At 38.3% G+C, this 20,418-nt stretch overlaps 1 protein-coding gene across 2 annotated transcripts in view; it reads left to right on the plus strand.

Moving 5' to 3' along the window:
• The window catches only part of DENND4B (DENN domain containing 4B), a 497,540-nt gene that overhangs the window by 6,604 nt on the left and 470,518 nt on the right, over positions 1 to 20,418 (plus strand). For both annotated transcript variants that reach the window (XM_053704155.1, XM_053704162.1), the window contains exons 2-6: positions 7,511 to 7,610; positions 7,968 to 8,284; positions 8,931 to 9,183; positions 10,343 to 10,412; positions 17,937 to 18,103. In XM_053704155.1, coding sequence (XP_053560130.1) covers positions 7,989 to 8,284; positions 8,931 to 9,183; positions 10,343 to 10,412; positions 17,937 to 18,103 — 786 coding nt within the window. In that variant the 5' untranslated portion in view covers positions 7,511 to 7,610; positions 7,968 to 7,988. The remainder of the gene's footprint in view (positions 1 to 7,510; positions 7,611 to 7,967; positions 8,285 to 8,930; positions 9,184 to 10,342; positions 10,413 to 17,936; positions 18,104 to 20,418) is intronic.

Genomic DNA, 20,418 nt, shown 5'->3' on the forward strand with positions numbered 1-20,418 from the left:
TCTTGTTATCATTTGCTGAAAGAACAGCATTGCACTACTGGCAGCTAGATGAAAACATCTAGTCAGCCAATCACAAAAACGACAAATGTGTGCAGGCACCAATCAGCAGCTAGCTCCCACTAGTGTAGGATATGTGTATATTCTTTTTCAATAAGGGATACTAAGAAAACAAAGCACATTTGAAAATAGAAGTGAATTTAAGTGTCTTAAAATTACATGCTGTATCAGAATCATGCAAGTTTAATTTGAACTTTCTTATCCCTTCAAACATTCATGGTGATTATGTAATTTTAAGCCACTTTTTTTTAAATTCACTCTTATTTTGTTTTCCCTGTATCCATTTTTAAAAAGTATATTTACATTTCATCAGGGGTAGCAATGAGCTACTGGGAGCTAGCTGGGGATTTGGGAACTACACACATTTGTCTTTTGTCATTAGCTCCCCATATCTGTTCAACTAGCTCCCAGTAGTGCATAGCTGCTCTAGAGCTGACTTTAACCATGTGGTTAAACACTTAGGGGTTGATTCCAATTTTTCAGCAGGTTTTAGGGCACTTTTTATTTGAATGCAATCACAATTATAAGTTTTTGGATGTTACTCTGAGCCAAGCACATATTTTCAGCTTGCCAAAAAAAGCCCTATATTTAGCATGGAACCGAAAAGTTCAGATGTAAATCTTGGCAAACAGACAGTGCTTTCTCTAAAAATAAAGGGAAATAATGATAAAAAATAGTTTAAAAATAAGTGTCAGCTCATTCTCAGTATTCCCATCATACCTATATACAAATTCCATTCATGTTGTTTATCAGTGATCAGGAGGGATTCGGATTACAGTAGATGATGATTTTTCTTACACACTGTACAAAGAGGTTACTTCAGAAGAACTGTAATTAAACCTTAAGAGGTGTAAAAATCCATTGTATATGTCAGTTTTGGTTGGATTCACAGTTTTGATTCCAATAACAAGTACATTACTTGTTAAAACTTGTTCGTGGCTGTGGGGTTTTAGCGGTTGAATCCATTTTGGATTATGTTTACTTGAAAAACATGCTTCTAATATATCATCCAAAACCTCATTATTGGAATCAGAAAATTGAAATTGACTCCATAGTTTGTTATAGTGCAATAAAAAATGCTCGAAAATATTAAACCATTTTCTTTTCTGTTCCTTTAAGGCTTGCGTTTACCGATATATTTTGTAATTTGTTATGGTTATAAATGAAGCATTGCGCTATACATTTGTGTATACATTTGTATATTTTCAACTTCTTTTGTAGTGTCACAAATTCATATTAGAGGAAGCTGTTCCTTTTCACAAGTCAGTTTTTGCTATATTACTTGTAACAAAAGGCCAAGTATGTGTGCCTTTGTATGCCTTGTTCTAATGAATATTTATCCATTTTCAAATTTAATTACTGTATGTGAACTTCAAAAAATTTGGAAACTAGTTTAGCAATCTAGCTTTAGTTTGTCTGCAAATCTTTTTTCTGACCTCTTGTGTAAAGGTTTAAGGTCAGCCTTTTTCAACTACAGTTGATTTTGCAACCACTAAAATGACAATTTCCTGTTTTGTTTGATGGGTTGCCACATCTATAGTATACTTTCACATTTGTGGTATACTACAGGGACACATTTTATTTTTTTATATCTTAAAGAAGACATTTTAAAATGTATTAGTTTTTTTTTTCCAATTGTATATTATACTTATGGCATGTCATTGTCCACTAATAGAGATTTATGGGTCTTACCTTTCAGCCAGTAATCCTTTAAATGAACCATTTTTCATGCAAACAAATATTTTAACATGGTTTCATTGTGCTCTCTTATAGGCATAATATACATATTTTATGTTTAAAGGGACATTAAACACTAAATACAAGCTAGATAGAATGATGCATTCAAAGAAAAGATTAGTCCATGACTAACCTGTAGATGTATTTTTTAAAGTTTCATTAGTTGTTTAAAAAGTGACAAAATAAGTGTAAAGTTTTAGTGTCTATAAAACACTGGGAGCTGCCATGTTGTAACTTGTGTTACCTTCTCTGCTGTGGCCAATTAGGGACAGTTATACATAGGTCATTAGAGTGTGCAGCCAATGGTTGTGCTGGATTTAACAGTGTTCTGCACTTCCATTTCTAACAGGAACAGAAAGCTCACAATTTCAGAATGGAATTACAGACAAAGAGGACAAAATAAATAATGAAAGTATATTGCAGAGTTGTTTTATATATACAATTTATCATTTTATATTACCATCTCAAAGTGTTTAATGTCCCTTTAATGCTCCAATAAATATTTGAATATATTATTTTCTTAAACTACACTGTATGTAAAAGAATACAGTGTGTAGTACATGATTCTTGTATATTTATAACATATCACAGACTCTGTGAAGGCCGCTCTACGTACCTGCCCAGCTAAGTCTTGGTCTTGAAGGGATAGAAATGTCAATATTGAAATATGCATGGGTGGATTTCCATTTTAAATATAAACATTTTTGCAAAATACTTCCATTAGCAAAAATGCTTCTAGCAAAAGGTATTACTGTTTTTCAGTGGCATATGCACATATGCTGTGAGGGCCGTGCACCAGTATTCAAACACTACATGCTCTCAGAATGTTAGCAGTGGCTTTTATTACACATATTTATCAAATCCTTATTTCTTCTAAAAATAACATTGAGCAGTTAACCAACAAAATTTCCCAAGATGGGATCTGACTTAAAGGGATTCTAAACCCAATTTTTTCTTTAATGATTCAGATAGAGATAGAGCATGCAGTTTTAAGCAACTTTCTAATTTACTCCTGCTATCAATTTTTCTCTGTTCTATTGCTATTTTTATTTAAAAAGCAGGAATTTAAAGCTTAGGAGCCAGCCCATTTTAGGTACAGCACCCTGGATAGCGCTTGTCTATTGGTGGCTACATTTAGCAAATCAATAAGCAAGCATAACGTAGGTTCTCAACCAAAAATAGGCCGGCACTTAAGCTTTACATTCCTGCTGTTTAAATAAAGATAGCAAGAGAACTAAGAGCAAATTAGAAAGTTGCTTAAAATTGCATGCTCTATCTATCTGAATCAATTAAAGGAAAAAAATTGTGTTTAGAATCCCTTTAAGAAACTCCCAATATTTCTTAACAAAATTGTAATAGTATTTGCCCCCTAAAAGGGATAATACATTTAATAGCAGCTTTCTATGCATCTTGGGCTTCAAGAGGGATTTTCTATCCAATTCTGCTACTTTTTGCTTAGCTAGTTCAATAAGCGTTTCTGGGAAAATCTCTCGCCTAATTTACCTCTTTCTTGGAAAAAAAATCTTTCTTGAGTGTACAATTACCCTTTTGGAATATTGTTGACCCATGATTTTAAAATACCACGTTTGGCATTAAAGGGATATGAAACCCCCAAAAAGTTTTTTGTGATTCAGTTTCCAATTTACTGCTATCATCAAATTTGCTTTGTTTCTTTATTTTGTTTGTTGAAGAGTTACCAAGGTAGGTGTCTGGAGAACTAAATGGCAGGAAATAGTGCTACCATCTAGCTCTCTTGCAAATGGATAACATTCTTGCAAAACTGCTGCCATATAGTGTTCCAGCCACGTGCACGCTCCTGTGCTTAGGTCCCTGCTTTTCAACAAAAGAGAATGAAGACAATTTGATAATAGAAGTAAATTAGAAAGTTGTTTAATATTGCATGCTCTATCTTAATCATAAAAGGAAATACATTGGGTTTATGTCCCAAGTTTAAGCAAGCTATTATTATCCGTTGTTTTTCTTATAGTTCTGCCACTTTCCCTTCCTCATCCTGGAAAAATTCCACAGTATCCTTAGCCACTCTACTAACAAGTTTAAAGTACGCAAATTATTATTCATATGTTTGATCAAATTCACACTTTTCTGCTCAGACCCTTCCAAACGATGATCACATTGTTAGTATAGCAATTGTTACTGAACAGTGCTCTCAATAAATGGATTGTTGTTCCAAATATAGGATTTCTCCAAGAAGTCCATATACAAATTTGCATACAATGGGGTAAAAGTAGTCCCCATCGACGTTCCTGTACTGCCCTAAAACAAACGTCGTCAAGTGTAAAATAATTGTGCAGTAATACAATTAGGATTTCTTGGAAAATAAACTCTAGATGTTTATCAGGTATGTCCCATCTACAAAACGTATCCCTAATGGCATCAATGCCCAGTAGATGAGTTATATTACATCACAGGTAATCCATAGAAATTCAGATTGCAAAAAAGTAATCTATGTAAACGGACACATTATTTTTATTGTAAGGGAATTCATCCCCAAGATGATTGGTCTCCCTTGTGGAATGAGTAAGCTTTTATGTACTTTGGGGAGATGATAAAAAATAGACATCCAAGGTTCAGGATCTAAAATAAAATTAAAATCTAAAATATTAAGGATGGATTGTTCATTGGCATTAGTAAGTACATTGTTAAAGGGACATTAAACACTAAATAAATCATTGCTTGAATTGTGTATTCAGAGCAAATATTAACTTAAGGATAATTTGTATATGTATACTGTATTTAAAAATATATATTAGTTGTTTAACTTTATCCTTATTTTTTTTAATATTTAAAGGGACACTGAACCCAATTTTTTTCTTTAATGATTCAGATAGAGCATGCAATTTTAAGCAACTTTCTAATTTACTCCTATTATCAAATTTTTTTCATTCTCTTGGTATCTTTATTTGAAATGCAAGAATGTAAGTTTAGATGCCGGCCCATATTTTGTGAACAACCTGGGTTGTTCGTTCTGATTGGTGGATAAAATTAATTCATTCACCAATAAAAAAGTGCTGTGCAGAGTCCTGAAACAAAAAAAAGCTTAGATGCCTACTTTTTAAATAAAGATAGCAAGAGAACAAAGAAAAATTGATAATAGGATTAAATTAAAAAGTAGATTAAAATCGCATACTCTATCTGAATCACAAAAGAAAAAAATTGGGTTCAGTGTCCCTTTAATGTCCATAAAGCAGTGGTTGCTGTCATATTGTAACTTAGGTTACCTTTACTGCTGAGGCCACTTAAAAATGGTTACAAATGGCTTACTAGAGCGTGCAACCAATGACTGCGTGGAATATAGCTGTGTCTGCACATCCAAGTATAACATGAATTGGAAAGCCCACAATATTCAGAATCAAATTACAGAAAGGAAGACAAAATAAACAATGAAAGTATATTGCAAAGTAGTTTTACTACATGTAATCAAACAATTTAAATGAATATCTTGAGGTGTTTAATGTCCCTTTAAGCTCCTTCAAATATTCTGTTGTGGGATCATGTTTCAAAACGCAGAATGTAAATTAGTTACTCCAATTTTGGATAACAAACCCTCCACCATTATCAGTTGCTCTGATCACGATGTTATTGTAGCGCATACAGTATTTTTTTTTTTTTTAAATATCTAATGTAATTTCCCCTCTTTATCCTCAAATGTTTTATGCAAATCCGCACTAACCACCTTCTTGAAAATGGCAATATGTTCACCTTGAGACCCTATGGATAAAAACTTGATTTTCTCTTTAATGAGCTGTGTTGTATAGGTTGGTCTGCGTGATAACTGAAATGCAGAAGGTCATCTACATCCAGGAGGTTCCTCTCTAGATTTGAAATATTTTTATTAGGAGAAGTCTATAATACAAGACTATTGAGGAGAGCAACTGTCTTTATGTTTTTCCTAGTTTACAATTATTTAGATTTTTACAAACCAACATTTTATGGTTTTTGAAGTAATCGTTTTAGGGTCAATTTGCAAACATATTTTAATAAATCAGTATAACCTGAAATTTATTAGGAGGTGCTTTAGGGGCAAAATATAATCTCTTCCCTTAAAGGTATACTAAACCCATATTTTTTTATTTAATGATTCAGATAGAGCATGCAATTTTCTTATTTACTCCTATTATCAATTTTTCTTTATTCTCTTAGGAGCCAGCCCATTTTTGGTTCAGAACCTGGGTTACGCTTGCTTATTGGTGGCTAAATGTAGCCACCAATAAACAAGCGCTATCCAGGGTGCTGAACCTAAAATGGGTCGGCTTCTAAGCTTTACATTCCTGCTTTTTAAATAAAGATAGCAAAAGAACGAAGAAAATTGATAATAGGAGTAAATTAGAAAGTTGCTTAAAATTGCATGCTCTATCTGAATCATGAAAGAAAAAAAAATGGTTTTAGTGTCCCTTTAAACAGGTTTCAATTGTTGATAATTTATAATCAGGGAGGATAAAAATATTCTGACTGATATTGGGAGACACTGTGTGTGCTGTGAGCATCAGGGGGCTGTGCAGTTACGACAGTCAGCCTAAGCATGCAAGTAAAAAGCATCTATTAGTGTAGCATCCTGTGATATGGCTGTGTGTACCATCAGTTTTGGAATGATGATTTTACCCAGCAATAGGTATGTGTGTGTGTAATTATTGCAGTTAAACAGGCTCTTTTTGTATTCTTTTCTGTTTGGTAATTCCTGTCTATCTGAAAGGGAACTGACTTAACAAACCACTGATTAATAACTAAGATATATTTAGCTATTACTCATTAACATTTAAACAGCCAGGAAATGACCAGATTCAGATTTTACTGCACCGATCACATATCACATTGTGATGCACAATTTATTAACAGGGGCATGTGAGCTAGGGGTACATTTAAAAAGCAGAAATTTGAGACATATTTAATTTGTTAATAAGATTTATTTTATTTAAAAACACAGATTTTAAATTGTTAATTAAGTGGCATATCTAGGGCAGTCAGTTTACATAGAGGCTGCTTTGTGTTAAGGAGCCTTCAGTTCTTGCCTTGAATTAAAATGACAAGTTCTGATAGTCACATGGTGCTACATTCTTCTGGCAACTAAGAGGTCATTGATTTCCTTGCTAACCAACTTTGCCATTTATTTAGCTCCGTGTTCAGTTACTGAAATATCCGATATTACATTTCTTTATATATATATATATATATATATATATATTAGCAATGGTTTTCTGGCAACAACGGGCTTAGCATATAAAGCCTGCTATAAATTAAAGGTGGAAGTATTGCTGGGCTCACACAAACCTGTTGTGTTTGCATTATTGTTCTCTAGGGAGAATGGGCAGCCTGTCACACATTACAGGAAGTGCATCTGCTTGCTACTCATGTACTCAAGTATAAAACCGCTTCCTGTTTTTTTTTTTTCTTTAGTGAATCTTTCCTCCCTGTCCGTGCTTTCCCTCTCTTCATAGGCTAGCGTGTGCCCCCCCCCCCCCCATGTAAAGGTCATTAGTGTCCCTGTGTTTTGCAGAAAACAACTGTTTTTTCATGTCAATGTAAGCAACTCTTGTAGCTGCTAATAACAGTCACAGGATATTGTTTTTTTCTTTTGTCTTTATATTTAATTGATTTACTTCCCTTCACCGATTACACCATTACATGTATTTATTCTGTCTGTATTTTTATCTTCAATTCTCCATCCACAATGTGACTCATTTTGTTCTAATATTCACAGAATGCATCTGTGACACACAGGTGACCCTTCCACAGGAATCTACTGCGGGCAACTGACAAGACCCACAGTGTCCACATGAGTCTACCTTCCTTCTTGTTAGGTGAGTCTGAAGGTAACCAAACATTGCTGTGTACCAGACATCTCACTGCATCCATATAATCAAATGCTATTTATTTTATATAGTATGTAAACATTAATTTTGTGATTACATCCTGATTTTAAACTTAATGTTTAGGATTAAATATGCTGTCCCAGTTTTTTTTCTTTCTGTTCCAGATTTAATTTACTATTTTTATGTTGTATACAATTGTTATGCTCTTTGTTTATGTTTCTTACTACTTCTTTTTTTTTTTCTTCCTTGCTTCCTTCTATTTCTTGTTCCCTCTACTTTGTCCTCACTGTTCCCTTTTCTGCTGCTCTGTTTCCCCCCACATCACCTTCTTTGTGTTTTGCTCAGGGCCAGTAAGCAGAATCTGTCATGATGGAGGAGGGACCTCCCAAACTGGTGGATTATTTTGTAGTGGCAGGGCTCACTACAAATTTACAGCCTCTGGAGGAAGAATGCCGCCAGCGTCCTACACGACCCACAGAGCCCATCACAGATCTGGCAATCATCATCAGGTCTTTGTCTGAGGAGGTTCCACATGGCTTCACCTGCATAGAGAACACTCCAGGTGGACATGCAGCAGATCTCAGCTCTGGCTTACTTACTAACCAACAGATGTATCTGTGCTACCGCAGGGGCAGGGATAAACCTCCTATCACAGAACTAGGGTGAGGAACTAAGAATCTGATCTATGATTGCATAAAGTTATCTTTAGCACTCCTTTAGGCAATAAAGTTTTCAAGTTATTGGATTGAATTCTTCATGAAGTTTTTTGCATTCTGATTGATCACTCTCACTGGAATATATAATTTCTCTTTTACTGTCTTCTTATTTTCCCACTTATTTCACTGTTTCATTTTCTGTTCCTCCAATTTCTACTTTACCATTCAATTTTCTTTTAATTAAACAAAAAAAAATCACAATTTTTAACAAGTCTCTCTCTTTTTTTTTTTTTAAATACTGTATTTTATTTTTTATTGAGGTTTGAATAGACATATAAAGATCATGTAAGGCAGACATATGAATATTTAAAGAGTACATTCCTATATATAATTCATATTATATAATCCATACATGGGTAAAATTCTAGGAAAGTCTTGGATTCAGTAAATTGAGAATATCTGGATATTAGGATCCTCATTGTAGTTGTCAAAAACCTTAATTAACTTTGGGTAATTATGAAAAGTGGAGTGGGAGACAAGGGGGAGAGGGGTATCATGTCTCTTATGTTATCCCTTTTTCCTTAAATGTAATTATGTTTCTCTGTTTTCTTCTTTCTTTCCCTCCTCAATGCATTTTTTCTTTCTTTCTCAGTTTACATTATGATGGAAAGGAGAGTCTCCGGCCTGGCTTCCAGATAATTGATAATACCCCGTACAGTCACTCTGCTAACCTGAGTTCCGGAGGACCAGGTCATCAGCGATCTTACCTGACATTCAAACGGGCCCCTGAGTCCCTGGGTGTAAATACTCTGGGTGTGATGGATATCTGTATCATTAACCCCAGCAAGGGGGAGAGCACACCTCATACCTTCTGCAAAGTGGACAGGAACCTCAACACCAGCATGGTAGGAGTTTCTCTAGACCCCAAATTACAAAACTGTCTTACTCCTAGTCTAGATATAGGAACACCAACTCATATTTTATCTGTGACTGAACATCCACTCCTTTTAAATTCAAAGAAGTCAGTTCAGCATTCAAAGGAATATGCCAGCCACTGAGGGGAGCCACTCAGAGCCCCAAAATCACAATCCAATAAACCAGAAGAAGTGGCAGCAAACTTTTTATTGCAGGTCAGAGCACAGACAAATATAGCAGCAACGTTTCGGGAATGCTCCCTTATTCATGCTATGACATATGAGATGGAATGCTCCCTTATTCATGTTATCACATATGTGATGGAATGCTCCCTTATTCATGTTATCACATATGTGATGGAATGCTCCCTTATTCATGCTATCACATATGTGATGGAATGCTCCCTTATTCATGCTATCACATATGTGATGGAATGCTCCCTTATTCATGCTATAACATATCTGATAGCATGAATAAGGGAGCATTCCATCACATATGTGATTGCATGAATAAGGGAGCGATCCTGAAACGTTGCTGCTACATTTTTCTGTGCTTTGACCTGCAATAAAAAGTTTGCTGCCACTTCTTCTGGTTTATTGCATCCACTCCTTTTAACATTGACTAACTGTTCTATCTTCTTGTCAGGGACTGGATTGGCCCTTCAACTTGTGACAACAACAGGCTGCTCGCTTCGCTTATGTATTTTTCCTTTTTTAGGAACTGTCTTTCACCTTACCTTGCATTGAAGACCATGGCGCCCTATTTGATTGTGTTAACAAGTATATTTTCTTTATTCTGCTTGTTATTAACCAGACTAAACGTTTCCCTTATGTTGGTTGACTGAAATAGGGTTTCACATTGGTTTTAGTACGTTGCTACCCCTTTCCTTTTGTACTGATGCTAGACTGGTCTCTTACCTTTTGTGTTGGACGTTGTTGCCCTTTTTGTGATGTGAGAACACAGTCTAATGTGCTGAAAATAGGACTGGCCTTCACTTGATATCTGTGACTTTGGTATCTATTCAGAAGCTCAGTAACTGGAATAATATGTATATTGCTTCAAAAGCTGTGTTACCGGATGTTTTTGCACAGTCTGGTATCGCATCAGTTTCTTGCTCCTTCATACATGTCTTTCACTTTGTGCTTTCAGTTTGGTCCTGATCTGTTCCTTTGTTACAAGAAAGCTATGACCAAGACACACAGTCTAGTGTATGAAGCAGGTATGTACCATTCTATGAATTTAGCCATTTCCATGTTAGTATTTATAGGAGGCAGAAAAAGCTTTAAGAAATATTATCTAGAAGGGGACATTATAAACTGCTGCCAATATCAAAACTATTTCCATCATTTTTGTTTTAAATGTTTAATTGAGAACGTTGAAAATAAATACATAAGTATTTTGCTATTTTTTATTACTTAGTTTTAAAGATATATAATGTCCTTAACAAGTTGCTATCAAGAGGCGAAGTTTACTTGAACTCACAACTTTATGTATGTAAGCCGCTATATACAGTCTGAGCTACAAGCTTTTCTGCAAGTTTTTTTTATGAGCTTTAAATGGGTAGAAAGGTCAAACTTGAAATATCCATGGATGTATTTCAATTTGAAATAAAAGCATTTTGCAATATACTTCCATTAGCAAACATGCTTCTAGTAAAAGTTATGACTGTTTTTCAGCAGCATACGCACACATTCTGTGAGGGCCCGAGCACCAGTATCCAAAAAAATCACCTGTTCAGAGAGGTGGCTGTGGTGTGTATTACTCCTGAAGACATCATTTGTTTCATAGAATTTACTGCTGACCCTGCAAAGGTGCGGTGTTTGAATACTGGTGCATGGGCCCTCACAGGATATGTGCGTATGCCACAGGAAAACAGTAAAAACTTTTATTAGAAGCATTTTTTCAAATGAAAGTATTTTGAAAAACTGCTTCTATTTGACATTTAAATACATTTATACACATTTCATTTTTGACCTTTCTATCCCGTTATCATCCCTTTTAGTAATTGCCTTGAATGTGTTTTAATAAACCTATGACTTTTAGCATAGTTTACTGGAAAAGATACCTTATTGCTATCTAAATGCTTAAGTCCATTTATAGTTTTACATTACATTTCATTGCATTACATACAGAAATATAAACATAGGTTTAAATGTGTTTACAAGCAAACTCTCTGTGTAAAATTTTCACTGCAGCTTTGTTTGGACATAACCACGCACAAATGCAGCTGTGAATGTCGTCGTAAGTTAATGACATTTTGTTTGAATTTCAGAAATTGTTATTTAAGTTTCTTTTTATTATGTATTTATTGATTATGTAATTCTACTGTATTTAACGGTTCTTTAGGCAATGGGCAAACTCAATTCTAGTTTTCCAATGTCCTTCTAATTGGGAAACTCTCACATTCCCTGTTTTAAAGTAAGATATATATATTTTTTAGCATTAGAAATGATTTAGGCCTCCTAGTGCAAATTAATTTTGTAACCGCACTTTGTACATTTTGCCTGTAGTTTCCACTTAAACAAGTGACATAAATATTGTAATGCATTTCATGGCATAGAGGCAAAATAATTTTAACACAGCAGATACCCTTTTTGTTGTTCATATTGTTATATTTGCACTCCTGGGAAACTAAGAGTTACACTGAATAGCTTTCCTATGATTCCACCTCACAAACAATGCCGTGATGTATCACCTGGAAGTGTAAGTAATACTTTCTCCAACATAGGTGTGTCCGGTCCACGGCGTCATCCTTACTTGTGGGATATTCTCTTCCCCAACAGGAAATGGCAAAGAGCCCAGCAAAGCTGGTCACATGATCCCTCCTAGGCTCCGCCTACCCCAGTCATTCTCTTTGCCGTTGTACAGGCAACATCTCCACGGAGATGGCTTAGAGTTTTTTAGTGTTTAACTGTAGTTTTTATTATTCAATCAAGAGTTTGTTATTTTGAAATAGTGCTGGTATGTACTATTTACTCAGAAACAGAAAAGAGATGAAGATTTCTGTTTGTATGAGGAAAATGATTTTAGCAACCGTCACTAAAATCCATGGCTGTTCCACACAGGACTGTTGAGAGCAATTAACTTCAGTTGGGGGAACAGTGAGCAGTCTCTTGCTGCTTGAGGTATGACACATTCTAACAAGACGATGTAATGCTGGAAGCTGTCATTTTCCCTATGGGATCCGGTAAGCCATGTTTATTACGATCGTAAATAAGGGCTTCACAAGGGCTTATTAAGACTGTAGACTTTTTCTGGGCTAAATCGATTCATTATTAACACATATTTAGCCTTGAGGAATCATTTTATTTGGGTATTTTGATATAATAATATCGGCAGGCACTGTTTTAGACACCTTATTCTTTAGGGGCTTTCCCAAAGCATAGGCAGAGCCTCATTTTCGCGCCGGTGTTGCGCACTTGTTTTTGAGAGGCATGGCATGCAGTCGCATGTGAGAGGAGCTCTGATACTTAGAAAAGACTTTCTGAAGGCATCATTTGGTATCGTATTCCCCTTTGGGCTTGGTTGGGTCTCAGCAAAGCAGATACCAGGGACTGTAAAGGGTTAAAGTTCAAAACGGCTCCGGTTCCGTTATTTTAAGGGTTAAAGCTTCCAAATTTGGTGTGCAATACTTTTAAGGCTTTAAGACACTGTGGTGAAAATTTGGTGAATTTTGAACAATTCCTTCATGTTTTTTCGCAATTGCAGTAATAAAGTGTGTTCAGTTTAAAATTTAAAGTGACAGTAACGGTTTTATTTTAAAACGTTTTTTGTACTTTGTTATCAAGTTTATGCCTGTTTAACATGTCTGAACTACCAGATAGACTGTGTTCTGAATGTGGGGAAGCCAGAATTCCTATTCATTTAAATAAATGTGATTTATGTGACAATGACAATGATGCCCAAGATGATTCCTCAAGTGAGGGGAGTAAGCATGGTACTGCATCATTCCCTCCTTCGTCTACACGAGTCTTGCCCACTCAGGAGGCCCCTAGTACATCTAGCGCGCCAATACTCCTTACTATGCAACAATTAACGGCTGTAATGGATAATTCTGTCAAAAACATTTTAGCCAAAATGAACACTTATCAGCGTAAGCGCGACTGCTCTGTTTTAGATACTGAAGAGCATGACGACGCTGATAATAATGTTTCTGAAGGGCCCCTAACCCAGTCTGATGGGGCCAGGGAGGTTTTGTCTGAGGGAGAAATTACTGATTCAGGGAACATTTCTCAACATGCTGAACCTGATGTGATTACATTTAAATTTAAGTTGGAACATCTCCGCATTCTGCTTAAGGAGGTATTATCCACTCTGGATGATTGTGACAAGTTGGTCATCCCAGAGAAACTATGTAAAATGGACAAGTTCCTAGAGGTGCCGGGGCTCCCAGAAGCTTTTCCTATACCCAAGCGGGGTGGCGGACATTGTTAATAAAGAATGGGAAAGGCCCGGTATTCCTTTCGTCCCTCCCCCCATATTTAAAAAATTGTTTCCTATGGTCGACCCCAGAAAGGACTTATGGCAGACAGTCCCCAAGGTCGAGGGAGCGGTTTCCACTTTAAACAACGCACCACTATACCCATAGAGGATAGTTGTGCTTTCAAAGATCCTATGGATAAAAAATTAGAAGGTTTGCTTAAAAAGATGTTTGTTCAGCAGGGTTACCTTCTACAACCAATTTCATGCGTTGTCCCTGTCGCTACAGCCGCATGTTTCTGGTTCGATGAGCTGATAAAGGCGGTCGATAGTGATTCTCCTCCTTATGAGGAGATTATGGACAGAATCAATGCTCTCAAATTGGCTAATTCTTTTACCCTAGACGCCACTTTGCAATTGGCTAGGTTAGCGGCTAAGAATTCTGGGTTTGCTATTGTGGCGCGCAGAGCGCTTTGGTTGAAATCTTGGTCGGCTGATGCGTCTTCCAAGAACAAGCTACTTAACATTCCTTTCAAGGGGAAAACGCTGTTTGGCCCTGACTTGAAAGAGATTATCTCTGATATCACTGGGGGTAAGGGCCACGCCCTTCCTCAGGATCGGCCTTTCAAGGCAAAAAATAAACCTAATTTTCGTCCCTTTCGTAGAAACGGACCAGCCCAAAGTGCTACGTCCTCTAAGCAAGAGGGTAATACTTCTCAAGCCAAGCCAGCTTGGAGACCAATGCAAGGCTGGAACAAGGGAAAGCAGGCCAAGAAACCTGCCACTGCTACCAAGACAGCATGAAATGTTGGCCCCCGATCCGGGACCGGATCTGGTGGGGGGCAGACTCTCTCTCTTCGCTCAGGCTTGGGCAAGAGATGTTCTGGATCCTTGGGCGCTAGAAATAGTCTCCCAAGGTTATCTTCTGGAATTCAAGGGGCTTCCCCCAAGGGGGAGGTTCCACAGGTCTCAGTTGTCTTCAGACCACATAAAAAGACAGGCATTCTTACATTGTGTAGAAGACCTGTTAAAAATGGGAGTGATTCATCCTGTTCCATTAAGAGAACAAGGGATGGGGTTCTACTCCAATCTGTTCATAGTTCCCAAAAAAGAGGGAACGTTCAGACCAATCTTAGATCTCAAGATCTTAAACAAGTTTCTCAAGGTTCCATCGTTCAAGATGGAAACCATTCGAACTATTCTTCCTTCCATCCAGGAAGGTCAATTCATGACCACGGTGGATTTAAAGGATGCGTATCTACATATTCCTATCCACAAGGAACATCATCGGTTCCTAAGGTTCGCATTCCTGGACAAGCATTACCAGTTCGTGGCACTTCCTTTCGGATTAGCCACTGCTCCAAGGATTTTCACAAAGGTACTAGGGTCCCTTCTAGCTGTGCTAAGACCAAGGGGCATTGCTGTAGTACCTTATTTGGACGACATTCTGATTCAAGCGTCGTCCCTTCCTCAAGCAAAGGCTCACACGGACATAGTCCTGGCCTTTCTCAGATCTCACGGATGGAAAGTGAACGTGGAAAAGAGTTCTCTATCTCCGTCAACAAGGGTTCCCTTCTTGGGAACAATAATAGACTCCTTAGAAATGAGGATATTTCTGACAGAGGCCAGAAAAACAAAGCTTCTAGACTCTTGTCGGATACTTCATTCCGTTCCTCTTCCTTCCATAGCTCAGTGCATGGAAGTGATCGGGTTGATGGTAGCGGCAATGGACATAGTTCCTTTTGCGCGCATTCATCTAAGACCATTACAACTGTGCATGCTCAGTCAGTGGAATGGGGATTATACAGACTTGTCCTCCGAAGATACAAGTAAATCAGAGGACCAGAGACTCACTCCGTTGGTGGCTGTCCCTGGACAACCTGTCACAAGGGATGACATTCCGCAGACCAGAGTGGGTCATTGTCACGACCGACGCCAGTCTGATGGGCTGGGGCGCGGTCTGGGGATCCCTGAAAGCTCAGGGTCTTTGGTCTCGGGAAGAATCTCTTCTACCGATAAATATTCTGGAACTGAGAGCGATATTCAATGCTCTCAAGGCTTGGCCTCAGCTAGCGAGGGCCAAGTTCATACGGTTTCAATCAGACAACATGACAACTGTTGCGTACATCAACCTTCAGGGGGGAACAAGGAGTTCCCTAGCGATGGAAGAAGTGACCAAAATCATTCTATGGGCGGAGTCTCACTCCTGCCACCTGTCCGCTATCCACATCCCAGGAGTGGAAAATTGGGAAGCGGATTTTCTGAGTCGTCAGACATTGCATCCGGGGGAGTGGGAACTCCATCCGGAAATCTTTGCCCAAGTCACTCAGCTGTGGGGCATTCCAGACATGGATCTGATGGCCTCTCGTCAGAACTTCAAAGTTCCTTGCTACGGGTCCAGATCCAGGGATCCCAAGGCGGCTCTAGTGGATGCACTAGTAGCACCTTGGACCTTCAAACTAACTTATGTGTTCCCCGCCGTTTCCTCTCATCCCCAGGCTGGTAGCCAGGATCAATCAGGAGAGGGCGTCGGTGATCTTGATAGCTCCTGCGTGGCCACGCAGGACTTGGTATGCAGATCTGGTGAATATGTCATCGGCTCCACCTTGGAAGCTACCTTTGAGACGAGACCTTCTTGTTCAGGGTCCGTTCGAACATCCGAACCTGGTTTCACTCCAGCTGACTGCTTGGAGATTGAACGCTTGATCTTATCGAAGCGAGGGTTCTCAGATTTCTGTTATCGATACTCTTGTTCAGGCCAGAAAGCCTGTAACTAGAAAGATTTACCACAAAATTTGGAAAAAATATATCTGTTGGTGTGAATCTAAAGGATTCCCTTGGGACAAGGTTAAGATTCCTAAGATTCTATCCTTCCTTCAAGAAGGATTGGAAAAAGGATTATCTGCAAGTTCCCTGAAGGGACAGATTTCTGCCTTGTCTGTGTTACTTCACAAAAAGCTGGCAGCTGTGCCAGATGTTCAAGCCTTTGTTCAGGCTCTGGTTAGAATTAAGCCTGTTTACAAACCTTTGACTCCTCCTTGGAGTCTCAATTTAGTTCTTTCAGTTCTTCAGGGGGGTTCCGTTTGAACCCTTACATTCCGTTGATATTAAGTTATTATCTTGGAAAGTTTTGTTTTTAGTTGCAATTTCTTCTGCTAGAAGAGTTTCAGAATTATCTGCTCTGCAGTGTTCTCCTCCTTATCTGGTGTTCCATGCAGATAAGGTGGTTTTACGTACTAAACCTGGTTTTCTTCCAAAAGTTGTTTCTAACAAAAACATTAACCAGGAGATTATCGTACCTTCTCTGTGTCCGAAACCAGTTTCAAAGAAGGAACGTTTGTTGCACAATTTGGATGTTGTTCGCGCTCTAAAATTCTATTTAGAAGCTACAAAGGATTTTAGACAAACATCTTCCTTGTTTGTTGTTTATTCCGGTTAAAAGGAGAGGTCAAAAAGCAACTTCTACCTCTCTCTCTTTTTGGATTAAAAGCATCATCAGATTGGCTTACGAGACTGCCGGACGGCAGCCTCCCGAAAGAATCATAGCTCATTCCACTAGGGCTGTGGCTTCCACATGGGCCTTCAAGAACGAGGCTTCTGTTGATCAGATATGTAGGGCAGCGACTTGGTCTTCACTGCACACTTTTACCAAATTTTACAAGTTTGATACTTTTGCTTCTTCTGAGGCTATTTTTGGGAGAAAGGTTTTGCAAACCGTGGTGCCTTCCATTTAGGTGACCTGATTTGCTCCCTCCCTTCATCCGTGTCCTAAAGCTTTGGTATTGGTTCCCACAAGTAAGGATGACGCCGTGGACCGGACACACCTATGTTGAGAAAACAGAATTTATGTTTACCTGATAAATTACTTTCTCCAACGGTGTGTCCGGTCCACGGCCCGCCCTGGTTTTTTTAATCAGGTCTGATAATTTATTTTCTTTAACTACAGTCACCACGGTACCATATGGTTTCTCCTATGCAAATATTCCTCCTTAACGTCGGTCGAATGACTGGGGTAGGCGGAGCCTAGGAGGGATCATGTGACCAGCTTTGCTGGGCTCTTTGCCATTTCCTGTTGGGGAAGAGAATATCCCACAAGTAAGGATGACGCCGTGGACCGGACACACCGTTGGAGAAAGTAATTTATCAGGTAAACATAAATTCTGTTTTTGTTGTTGGTATTTTTTTTTTAACTGTTAAAGCATTATAGTCCTGCAGTTCTACTGAATTTATCAAAGCACGGTTTCAACAAATATTCCTTATTTTCACCCTTGGTGGTTTTGTCCTTTTTTATTTTTGATCCATCCTTATGAGCTTCTGTTCTTAGGTGTGATCAGCCGGTTTCCAGATACAGATAGTGAAATGTTTCCGTTGCCTGAGCTAGTGCCGATCTTTTGTCTGCCGATGGGAGCTACAATCGAGAGTTGGCCACTGAGTACAAAGTATCTGCCTGTCTTCTCTACATTTGTACTGACTGGGGCATCTGGTGAGAAGGTCAGATGGCATTAGTTTTGCCCTCAGATTTATATGCTTGTCTGTACATTCTTCTTCACATTTCTGTGACTGACTATACATACGCTGATTTTGCTTGAACGCTATAATAAAAAAATTGTATTCCTATTTCTTCTGTTAAGTGTGATCAGTCCACGGGTCATCATTACTTCTGGGATATTACTCCTCCCCAACAGGAAGTGCAAGAGGATTCACCCAGCAGAGCTGCATATAGCTCCTCCCCTCTACGTCACTCCCAGTCATTCTCTTGCACCCAACGACTAGATAGGATGTGTGAGAGGACTATGGTGATTATACTTAGTTTTATATCTTCAATCAAAAGTTTGTTATTTTAAAATAGCACCGGAGTGTGTTATTACCTCTCTGGCAGAGTTTGAAGAAGAATCTACCAGAGTTTTGCTATGATTTTAGCCGGAGTAGTTAAGATCATATTGCTGTTCTCGGCCATCTGAGGAGTGAGGTAAACTTCAGATCAGGGGACAGCGGGGCAGATGAATCTGCATAGAGGTATGTAGCAGTTTTTATTTTCTGACAATGGAATTGATGAGAAAATCCTGCCATACCGATATAATGTCCATGTATGTATACTTTTACACTTCAGTATTCTGGGGAATGGTACTTCACTAGAATTACACTGTAAGAAATACATAAAGCTGTTTAATAACTAGAGATTATGTTTAACGTTTTTGCTGGAATGTAAAATCGTTTTCATTTGCTGAGGTACTGTGTGGAATAAATGTTTGGGCACTATTTTTCCACTTGGCAGTTGCTTAATCTGTTTTTCTGACAGTTTCTGTTCTCCCTCACTGCTGTGTTGTGAGGGGGAGGGGCCGTTTTTTGGCGCTTTTACTATGCATCAAATATTTCAGTCAGCAACTCATTGTATTCCCTGCATGATCCGGTTCATCTCTACAGAGCTCAGGGGTCTTCAAAACTTATTTTGAGGGAGGTAATTTCTCTCAGCAGAGCTGTGAGAATTATAGTTTGACTGAGAATAAAAACGTTTTTTCTGTAATTTGTTTCCTGCTTTCAGAATTTATCTTTGCTAATGGGATTAAACCTTTGCTAAAGTTGTGTTGTTTACAAGGATTGAGGCTATAACTGTTTCAATTTATTAATTTTTCAACTGTCATAGATCTTCTGTGCTTTCTTAAAGGCACAGTACGTTTTAATATTATTCTAATTGAATTGTATTTCCAAGTTGCAAGTTTTATTTGCTAGTGTGTTAAACATGTCTGATTCAGAGGATGATACCTGTGTCATTTGTTGCAATGCCAAAGTGGAGCCCAATAGAAATTTATGTACTAACTGTATTGATGCTACTTTAAATAAAGTCAATCTGTACAAATTGAACAAATTTCACCAAACAACGAGGGGAGGAGTTTATGCCGACTAACTCGCCTCACGTGTCAGTACCTACATCTCCCGCTCAGAGGGAGGTGCGTGATATTGTAGCGCCGAGTACATCTGGGCGGCCATTACAAATCACATTACAGGAAATTGGCTACTGTTATGACTGAGGTTTTGGCTAAATTACCAGAACTAAGAGGTAAGCGTGATCACTCTGGGGTGAGAACAGAGTGCGCTGATAATATTAGGGCCATGTCAGACACTGCGTCACAGGTGGCAGAACATGAGGACGGAGAACTTCATTCTGTGGGTGACGGTTCTGATCCAAACAGACTGGATTCAGATATTTCAAATTTTAAATTTAAACTGGAAAACCTCCGTGTATTACTAGGGGAGGTGTTAGCGGCTCTGAATGATTGTAACAACAGTTTGCACTACCAGAGAAAATGTGTAGGTTGGATAAATATTTTGCGGTACCGACGAGTACTGAGGTTTTTCCTATACCTAAGAGACTTACTGAAAATTGTTACTAAGGAGTGGGATAGACCCGGTGTGCCGTTCTCACCCCCTCCGATATTTAGAAAAATGTTTCCAATAGACGCCACCACAAGGGACTTATGGCAAACGGTCCCTAAGGTGGAGGGAGCAGTTTTCTACCTTAGCTAAGCGTACCACTATCCCGGTGGAGGATAGCTGTGCTTTTTCAGATCCAATGGATAAAAAGTTAGAGGGTTACCTTAAGAAAATGTTTGTTCAACAAGGTTTATATTGCAACCCCTTGCATGCATTGCGCCGATCACGGCTGCAGCGGCATTCTGGATTGAGTCTCTGGAAGAGAACATTGGTTCAGCTACTCTGGACGACATTACGGACAGGCTTAGAGTCCTTAAACTAGCTAATTCATTCATTTCGGAGGCCGTAGTACATCTTACTAAACTTACGGCGAA

The sequence above is a fragment of the Bombina bombina genome, chromosome 1, assembly GCF_027579735.1.
Source record: "Bombina bombina isolate aBomBom1 chromosome 1, aBomBom1.pri, whole genome shotgun sequence".
Lineage (NCBI taxonomy): Eukaryota > Metazoa > Chordata > Amphibia > Anura > Bombinatoridae > Bombina > Bombina bombina.